The sequence below is a fragment of the Tachyglossus aculeatus genome, chromosome 10 (genome assembly GCF_015852505.1).
Source record: "Tachyglossus aculeatus isolate mTacAcu1 chromosome 10, mTacAcu1.pri, whole genome shotgun sequence".
NCBI classification, from domain to species: Eukaryota; Metazoa; Chordata; class Mammalia; order Monotremata; family Tachyglossidae; genus Tachyglossus; species Tachyglossus aculeatus.
In genome coordinates this window covers 59,700,186-59,710,129 of record NC_052075.1, presented here as the reverse complement: position 1 = coordinate 59,710,129, position 9,944 = coordinate 59,700,186, and the positions used below count along the sequence as shown (strand labels likewise).

Here is a 9,944-nt window from a genome sequence, read left to right as displayed (position 1 = left end):
TCCAAAGCCCGGGCTCTCTCCACTGAGCCACGCTGCTTCTCCGCAGGGGCTAGGGCAGACGGAGATCCGGCCTCGGAGCCCTCCACGGGTCCAAGTGTGCCCAGCCTGACAACCCCGGGCCCGATGTGGGGACGGAGGGGCGGGGGAGCGCTGGGGGACTGCTGCTGGGGCCAGGGGCTAGTAGCTGGAGGAGCAGCTTGCCCTAATGGGAAAAGCACAAGCCTGGGACTCAGGAGACCAGTGTCCTAATCTGGCCCCCTACCACTTCATCAATCATCAATCGTATTTATTGAGCGCTTACTATGTGCAGAGCACTGTACCACTTGCTACCGCTTGCCTGCTGAGGGACTTGGGGCAAATCACTTGGCTTCTCGGTGCCTCTGTTTCCTCACCTACGAAATGGGGACGCGGTGCCTATTCTTTCTCCCACTTAGGCAGCCCATGTGGGACTGGGACTGTACTGATGGTAGTCTATCCGCCCCAGCGCTTAGCACAGTGCTTGGCACAGCGCCTGATAAATACCATAGTAGTAATTATTATTATCATTAATATTATTAGTATTAGGAGCCGAGGCAGCCGCTGGGTAGACCGTCTGGGGGCCAGGGCTGCGGTTGGGAAGAACGGGCGAGGGGGCGGACGGGGTTGGGGCCGAGGGAGGGGGTGGGACGAGGTCAGGGCTGGGCAGAGGGGGCGAGGGCAGGGACGGGGATGAAGCCCAGAGAGGGGGTCAGGGCTGCAGCCGGGCAGGTGAGGGAGGGGACAGGGCCGGGAGAGATGGGGTCGGGGCCATTAGAGGAGGGGTCCCGGCTGAGGCTCGGCAGACCGGGCGGGGTCAGGCCTGCAGAGGGGCCGGACGGAGCATCCATCTCCCTGGCGATGATGATGGAGTGCTGGGTGCTGGAGGAGGAGGAGGAGGCGGCGGCGGCGGCGGCCCGGGGTCCGGCCTTGGCCACGTAGAGCACCACGGCGTCTTGGAAGCGGCGCCGGAAGCCGCGGCTGAGGAAGTTGTAGAGCACGGGGTTGGCGACGCAGTGCAGCATGGACACGACGTCGATGACGTCGTAGAAGAAGTAGAGGAGGTAAGCTAGGGAGCAGGGCAGATCCAGGTAGGCGCTGTGCAGGGTGAGCAGCAGGAGGGTGGCGTGGTAGGGCGCCCAGCACAGCAGGAAGACGGCCAGGTAGGCCAGCAGCAGCAGGGCCTGGGGCCGGGCGCCCGGCTGCCCCGAGCGCCACAGCCAACGGGCGCTGAGCAGGTTGCAGGCGCCCACGACGGCCAGCGGCAGCAGGAAGCCCAGGCAGGCGGTGCCCAGGGTCACGGCCAGGGCCCAGGCGTCGTAGCTCTCGAAGGGGGCCAAGAAGATGCAGACGGGCTGGCTGGCCGGCAGCAGGTGCATGTGCACCACCTCGGGCAGCGGGGCCACGGCCGCCAGCAGCCAGACGGCGGCACAGACGGCGCGGCGGGCCCGGGGCGAGGGGCCGCGGTGGGCGGCGCCCGGCACCAGGCCGAGGCAGCGCTCGGCGCTCAGGCAGCTCAGGAAGAAGACGCTGGCGAACATGTTGGCGAAGTAGAAGTAGTGGCTGAAGCGGCAGAGGAAGCCGCCCCACAGCCAGGTGTAGTCGAGCAGGACCTCGAGCATCCACACGGGCAGCACCAGAACCACGCCCAGGTCCGCCAGCGCCATGTGCAACACGTACAGCTGCAGCGGGCCCCGGGGGCGGCCCCGGCCGTGCCAGCCCACCCACAGGACCAGCAGGTTCTCCACCAGGCCGGCCACGAACACGGCCAGGTAGAGCACGAACAGGACCACCCTCTTGACGTCGACGTTCAGGTCCAGCTCGCACAGGGCCAGGCTTTGGTTGAGGAAGTGCAGCAGCTCCGTCCAGTTGTGGCTGTCGCCGAAGTCGCCCAGGAGGGAGGGGGTGGCGGGCGGGCGCAGGGGGCTCGCGGTGGTCATGAGTGCGGCGGGCACCTGGGGGTGGGTGGTATAGAGGATGGGGGGCGGGGGCGTGGGGAGAGGAGAGGGGCGGGCACACTGGGCCGAGACCCGGGGGGCCGTAGCCTCGGACACCCGACCTCGGCTCCCTCCGGGCCGAAGCATCCGGTATGGGGGGCTGGTGGCTGGGGCTGGGGTGAGCGGTTGGTGTCCGAGGCTGGGGTGAGCGGTGGATGTCTGGGGCCGGGGTGAGGGGCGGATGTCAGGGGCTGGAGGGATGGGTGGGTGTCCGGGACCAGTGTTTGGGGCCGATGTGAGCCACGGGTGTTCAGGAGCTGGGGCCCGTGGCTGAGGTCAGTGTGGCTAACTGAACCCACGGCATCGCGGGTCCCCGGTTTTGCCCCTTCCCGCCACCCAGGACCCTGCTTGCCCCAGCTTCTCTCCCCGCAGAGCCCCCAGGCCCGCCCCATCCCCTAGAACCCCCGGGCTGGCACCCGCTGCCCCCAGTTGCCCCATCCCCTCTCCCCTAGAACCCCCGGGCTGGCACCCGCTGCCCCCAGTTGCCCCAGCCCCTCTGTCCCCGGGGAGAGGGCCTCACCTGGGCTGAGCAGACCCCCTGGCTCCTCAGTATCCGGACAGCTGTGCCGGCGGGCGGTGGGGTGGTGTGTGTGGACCCGGAGCCTGGCAGTGTGGGGAGGGGGAGGGGCAGGGGACAACCGTCAGGCCGTTTCCGCAGGCCCGGCCAGGAAACGGACATCGAGGTCCGATATCCTCAAGGGCCAGAGGCCCCATCAGGGACGGTTGGGGCGGGGGGGGGGGCGGGTCTTGGCAGGGGAATGGGGATGTTGTGGGCCCAGCACCTTCACTAGGACCACCTACCCCCCTCCTTTCCCTCCAAAGCAGACCCTCATGGCTTAGCTCCTAAACCTGTCCCCCACCTACCAGCCCCCACAGACACTTTGGGTCAGTTCTGAGTGCCAGGTGTGGTAACGGAAGAGGGGTAAGGGCCGGGTGGCGGGGAGCAGGGAGAGGCATCCGATGACCAGCATCCCCTACCTAAAGTCAGTTCTCCCCTCAACCGTCTTGCTGCAATTTAAACCACTTTCACCCGGCCCTACCCGGAACAGGCCGAGTCCTGAGCGGGCAGCACGGTAGGAGTGGGGCCCCTCTGGGAGGAAGGGAGTTGGGCAGAGGGGATTAAGGGAAAGGGGGAAGAAAGGAGTTTGGTGGGAAAGGGAATTTGTAGAGGAGGGGTTGGCTGGGATGGGTGTTAGGCGGGGCCCGGGGGAGGAGCCTGGGAGAAGGGTGGGGGAGAGAAAGTGTTGGGGAGGATTTGGGGGGGGCGGGGGCAGGACCCGCCAAGGACGAGCACAACAATTCCGGGAAATTCGGCTCAGCGTTTTTGCGAGTCGGAGCGCGAGGCGTCAGCAGCCGGAGAGGAAGGAAAGGGTTCGATCGAGAGAGATAGAGAGAGAGAGAGGGGGTCCGGAGCAGGGGCAGGGGGCTGGGGCCGGGGCTGGGCTGCGGCGGGTGGGGGAGGAATGATATATGTGGGGGGGAGCCCGGGCCTAGCTAGATGGGCAGAAAAGCCGTGCAGTGCTGAATAGGTCAAAGGTCAGAGAAGCAGCGTGGCCCAAGGGATAGACCACTCGCCTAGGAGTCTGAAGGGACTGGGTTCCAATCCCGGTTCCGCCGCTTGTCTGCTGTGTGACCACGGGCAAGTCGCTTCACTTCTCTGCGCCTGTTACCGCAGTTGTAAAACGGGGATTAAGACTGTGAGCCCCACATTTGATTAGCTTGTACCTTCCCCGGTGCCTGGAACAAAGTAAGTGCTTAATACCATTAAAAAAAAAAATGCCTGTCGGGTAACCGGGAATAGCCGATGTAAGCGAAGAGCCCTCTCCCACCCCTACCCACGGTCATCCCATACCTACCCTTTATTCTGGCTAGGCAGCAACCCCTCAGCCGGGGAAACTGAGGGTCGGGGGCAAAGCCAACCAGCACCCCCAGCCCCCCCAACTCACCCCTCCCCTACTGCCGTGGGTTCTGGGGTGATAGGGACACCGGTCTGCTCCATCCAGGGGACTCTGACCCCAGGGTCTGGCCCCATCCAGCCAGAGACCCCCACTTTTCTGGGGAAATCTGTTGGCACAACCAGGCCCTAGGGCGGCGGGATGGGTTTAAGGGACTCAAAGGGCGAAAGGGCTCCCCTGGGTCCATCTGGCCTACTTCAAAGACCACAGAGCTTCTCATCTATTTGGCCCGGCCAATGTTAACAACGCCTCATTGCGTTGCCAATGCCCACTCATCCAGAAGTAGGACCTGGTGCGCAATCAATCAATCAATCGTATTTATTGAGCGCTTACTGTGTGCAGAGCACTGTAGTAAGCACTTGGGAAGTACAAGATGGCAACACATAGAGACAGTCCCTACCCAACAGTGGGCTCACAGTCTAGAAGGGGGAGAAGAGAACAAAACAAAACATATTAACAAAATAAAATAGAATAGATAAGTACAAGTAAAATAAATAAATAAATAGAGTAATAAATATGTACAAACATATATACATATATACAGGTGCTGTGGGGAAGGGAAGGAGGTAAGATTGGGGGAATGGAGAGGGAGACGAGGGGGAGAGGAAGGAAGGGGCTCAGTCTGGGAAGGCCTTCTGGAGGAGGTGAGCTCTCAGTAGGGCTTTGAAGGAAGGAAGAGAGCTAGCTTGGCGGATGGGCAGAGGGATTGGGGGCATTCCAGGCCTGGGGGTTGACGTGGGCCGGGGGTCGACGGCGGGACAGGCGAGAACGAGGTACGGTGAGGAGATTAGTGGCAGAGGAGCGGAGGGTGCGGGCTGGGCTGGAGAAGGAGAGAAGGGAGGTGAAGTAGGGGGCGAGGTGATGGACAGCCCAGGGTGAGGAGTTTCTGCCTGATGCACAGATTGATTGGTAGCCACTGGAGATTTTTGAGGAGGGGAGTAACATGCCCAGAGCGTTTCTGGACAAAGACAATCCGGACAGCAGCATGAAGTATGGATTGAAGTGGGGGGAGACACGAGGATGGGAGATCAGAGAGAAGGCTGATGCAGTAGTCCAGATGGGATAGGATGAGAGCTTGAACGAGCAGAGTAGCAGTTTGGATGGAGAGGAAAGGGCGGATCTTGGCGATGTTGCGGAGCTGAGACCGGCGGGTTTTGGTGACGGCTTGGATGTGAGGGGTGAACGAGAGAGCGGAGTCGAGGATGACACCAAGTTTGCGGGCTTGTGAGATGGGAAGGATGGTAGTGCCGTCAACAGTGATGGGAAAGTCAGGGAGAGGGCAGGGTTTGGGAGGGAAGACAAGGAGTTCAGTCTTGGCCATGTTGAGTTTTAGGTGGCCGGCAGACATCCAGATGGAGATGTCCTGAAGGCAGGAGGAGATGCGAGCCTGGAGAGAGGGGGAGAGAGCAGGGGCAGAGATGTAGATCTGGGTGTCATCAGCGTAGAGATGATAGTTGAAGCCGTGGGAGCGAATGAGGTCACCAAGGGAGTGAGTGTAGATCGAGAACAGAAGGGGACCAAGAACTGACCCTTGGGGAGCCCCCACAGTAAGGGGATGGGAGGGGGAGGAGGAGCCTGCAAAAGAGACTGAGAATGAACGACTGGAGAGGTAAGAGGAGAACCAGGAGAGGACGGAGTCTGTGAAGCCAAGGTTGGATAGCGTGTTGAGGAGAAGGGGGTGGGCCACAGTGTCGAAGGCAGCTGAGAGGTCGAGGAGGATTAGGATAGAGTAGGAGCCGTTGGATCTGGCAAGCAGGAGGTCATTGGTGACCTTTGAGAGGGCAGTTTCCGTGGAATGTAGGGGATGGAAGCCAGACTGGAGAGGGTCGAGGAGAGAGTTGGTGTTGAGGAATCCGAGGCAGCATGTGTAGACAACTCTTTCAAGGAGTTTGGAAAGGAATGGTAGGAGGGATATGAGACGATAACTAGAAGGTGAAGTGGAGTCAAGAGATGGTTTTTTTAGGATGGGAGAGACATGGACATGTTTGAAGGCAGAGGGGAAGGAACCAGTGGAGAGTGAGCGGTTGAAGATGGAAGTTAAGGAGGGAAGAAGGGATGGAGCGAGAGATTTCATGAGATGAGGGGGAATGGGGTCAGAAGCACAGGTGGCCGGAGTAGCACTTGAGAGGAGGGAGGAGAGCCCCTCTGAGGATACTGCTGGGAAGAATGGGAGAGTAGCAGAGAGTGTTGAGAGCTGGGGGGTTGGAGAAGTGGGGGGAGTGACTTTGGGAAGGTCGGACCTGATGGATTGAATTTTGTTAATGAAGTAGGAGACCAGATCGTTGGGGGTGAGGGAAGGAGGAGGGGGAGGAACCGGGGGTCTTAGAAGGGAGTGGAATGTACGGAAGAGCTGGCGGGGGTGATGGGCGTGGGTGTCAATGAGGGAGGAGAAATAGTTTTGTATGGCAGAGGAGAGGGCTGAGTTAAGGCAGGAAAGGATAAACTTGAAGTGAACGAGATTGGCATGGTGTTTAGACTTTTGCCAGCAGCGTTTGGCAGCTCGAGCATAAGAGCGAAGGAGGCAGACAGTGGCAGTGATCCAGGGATGTGGGTTAGTGGTACGAGAGCGGCGAAGGGAAAGGGGAGCGAGTGAGTCTACTGAGTAGAAAGGGTAGAGTTGAGAGCAGTAATCTGATCATCAAGACTGGGTAGAGAGGAGAAGGAGGCGAGGTGGGGTGTGAGGCGCTCAGAAAAATGGATGGGTTCAAGAGAGCGGAGATCTCTGTGAGGGAGTAATATGGATTTGCAGGGGAAAGGAGTGTGAGTGAGGAGGCAGGTGAGAAGATTATGATAAATATTCATTCATATATATCCATTTTATAGATCTCTCCCTCCCTTCAAGGCCCTATTGAGAGCTCACCTCCTCCAGGAGGCCTTCCCAGACTGAGCCCCTTCCTTCCTCTCCCCCTCGCCCCCCCTCCATTCCCCCCTCTTACCTCCTTCCCTTCCCCACAGCACCTGTATATATGTATATATGTTTGTACATATTTATTACTCTATTTTACTTGTACATATTTATTCTATTTATTTTATTTTGTTAGTATGTTTGGTTTTGTTCTCTGTCTTCCCCTTTTAGACTGTGAGCCCACTGTTGGGTAGGGACTGTCTCTATATGTTGCCAATTTATACTTCCCAAGCGCTTAGTACAGTGCTCTGCACATAGTAAGTGCTCAATAAATACGATTGATGATGATGATGAGAGATTGAACCAGCAAGGTAGTGGTTTGGATGGACAGGAAAGGGCGGATCTTGGCAATTGAATGAATGAATGAATCAATCAATCAATAGCATGTGCTACGTGCTCACTTTATGCAGAGCACCGTATCAAGTGCTTGGGGGAGTAGAACATGATACAGTTGGTAGACACCATCCTTGGGCTTAAGGAATTTACAGTTATTCATTAATTCATTCAATTGCATTTATCAATTGAATTTATCAAGCGCTCACTGTGTGCAGAGCACTGTACTAAGCACTTGGAAAAGTATAATAAACAATGACATTCCCTGCCCACAACGAGCTCACAGTCGAGAAGTGGGGAGACAGACAGCAATACAAATAAATAAAATTACAGATAGATACCTGTGCCGTGGGGCGGGGAGAAAGAGGTGAATCAAGGGGGTAAGTCAGGGCAACCCAAAGGGAGTGGAAGAGGAAAGGAGGGCTTAATCAGGGAAGGCCTCCTGGAGGAGATGTGCCTTCAATAAGGCTTTGAAGTGGGGGAAAGTTATTGTCAGTCAGATTTGAGGAGGGAGAGCTTTTCAGGCCAGAGGCAGGATGTAGGCGAGGGGTCAGTGGTGAGACAGATGGAGGCCCAGTGAGAAAGAGAGCACTAGAGGAGTGAAATGTGTGGGCTGGTTATTAGAGAAGCAGCGTGGCTCAGTAGAAAGAGCACGGGCTTTGGAGTCAGAGGTCATGGGTTCAAATCCTGGCTCCGTCACTTGTCAGCTGTGTGACTTTGGGCAAGTCACTTAACTTCTCTGGTCCTCAGTTCCCTCATCTGTAAAATGGGGATTAAGACTGTGAGCCCCCGTGGGACAACCTGATCACCTTGTAACCTCCCCAGCGCTTAGAACAGTGCTTTGTGCATAGTAAGTGCTTAATAAATGCCATTATTATTATTATTAATTGTGGTATTTGTTAAGCATTTACTATGTGCCAGGCACTGTACTAAGCACTCGGGTAGATAGAGGATAATGGGGTTGGACACAGTCCCTGTCCCACACAGGGCTCCCAGTCTCGATCCCCATTGTACAGAGGAGGTAACTGAGGCACAGAGGATGTGAAATGACTTGCCCAAGGTCACACAGCAGTCGAGTGGTGGAGCAGAGATTAGGACCCAGGTCCCTCTGACTACCAGGACCATATACTACCCACTAGGCCATGTGTGCTTAGTCTGTGCAGAGCACTGAACTAAGAGTTTGGGAGATTAAAATACACAGAATTAGTAGGCACGTTCCCTAGCCCATAATGAGCTTGCAGTCTAGAGATGGAGACAGACAATGTAAATAAATAAATGAGTAATTTGTAATGACATATCTTTATAATGTAAAAGATATGTACATAAGTGATGTGGGGGCTGAGGGTGGGGTGACTAACCTATGCCCAATGGTCACAGATCCAAGCACAGATCTAATTTAAGGATTTGTACCCTAGTAGTGTGGGGGTGAGGGTAAGGAATAAGGGTGAGGATAAGCACTTGAAGTTCTTAGAGGGAGGGGCAAAGAGAAGCAGCGTAGTCCAATGGAGTTAGGTGAACTGAGTTCTAATCCTGCTATGCCCCTTGTCTGCTGTGTGACCTTGGGCCAGTTATTAAATTTCTCTGTGCCTCAAATTCTGTAAAATGGGAATTTAACACCAGTTTTTCCTCCTGCTTAGACTGTGAACCCAATGTGGGACAGGCACGTTTCCTGTCTGACCTGATTATCTTGTGTGGATCAATCAATAGTATTTACCGAGCACTGATTGTGTGCAGGGCATTGTACTAAGCACTTGGGAAAAATATAACAGATACATTCGCTGTCCAAAAGGAGCTTACAGTGTGGAGGGGGAGACGGACATTAACATAAATGAATAAATTACGGATATGTAGTTAAGTGCTGTGGGGCTGGTGAGGGTGGTAAGTCAAGGGAGCAAATCGGGGTGATGCAGAGGGGATGGGGAAAGGAGTCAAGGGGGGCTTAGTCAGGGAAGGCCTCTTGGAGGAGATGTGCCTTCAATAAGACTTTGAAGGTGGGGAGAGTCATCATTGTCTGGGGTATAGGAAAAGGGAGGGCATTCCATGCCAGAGGCAGGACGCGGGCGACAGGTCGGTGGTGAGACAGACGAGAACGAGGTACAGTGAGTAGATCAGCATTAGAGGAATGAAGTGTGTGGGCTGGGTTGGAGTGCGAGAATAGTGAGGCGAGGTAGGAGGGGGCGAGGTGATTGAGGGCTTTATAGCAGATGATAAAGATTTTTTTGTTTAGAACAGTGCACTTAGGACAGCTCTCAGCGCTTAGAACAGTGCTTTGCACATAATAATGGCATTTGTTAAACACTTACTATGTGCAAAGCACTGTTCTAAGCGCTGGGGGGGATACAAGGTGATTAAGTTGTCCCACGTGGGGCTCACAGTCTTAATCCCCATTTTACAGATGAGGTAACTGAGGCTCAGAGAGGTTAAGCCCAAGGTCACACAACAGACACGTGGTGGAGCCGGCATTCGAACCCACGACCTCTGACTCCAAAGCCCGTGCTCTTTCCACTGAGCCACGCTGCTTCTCTAAGCACATAGTAAGTGCTTAGTAAATGCCATCATTATTATTATTATTATTTGTTGATGCGAAGGTGGATGGGCAACCCCTGGAGGGTCTTGAGGATTGGGGAAACATGGACTGAACGTTTAGGTAGAAAAATGATCTGGGCAGCCTAGCGAAGTATGGACTGGAGTGGGGAGAGGCAGGGAGGTCAGCGGGGAGGCTGAGCCAGTAATCAAGGC

At 56.1% G+C, this 9,944-nt stretch overlaps 1 protein-coding gene across 1 annotated transcript; it reads right to left on the bottom strand.

Moving 5' to 3' along the window:
- Nucleotides 1-671: 671 nt before the first annotated feature.
- Nucleotides 672-2,596, bottom strand: GPR182 (G protein-coupled receptor 182). The gene is made up of 2 exons (XM_038753107.1): nt 2,533-2,596; nt 672-1,970 (listed from the first exon to the last, which is right to left on the bottom strand). Exon 2 carries the CDS (start codon nt 1,953-1,955, stop codon nt 672-674), a length of 1,284 nt encoding a protein of 427 aa, XP_038609035.1. The 5' UTR covers nt 1,956-1,970; nt 2,533-2,596.
- Nucleotides 2,597-9,944: the final 7,348 nt, after the last annotated feature.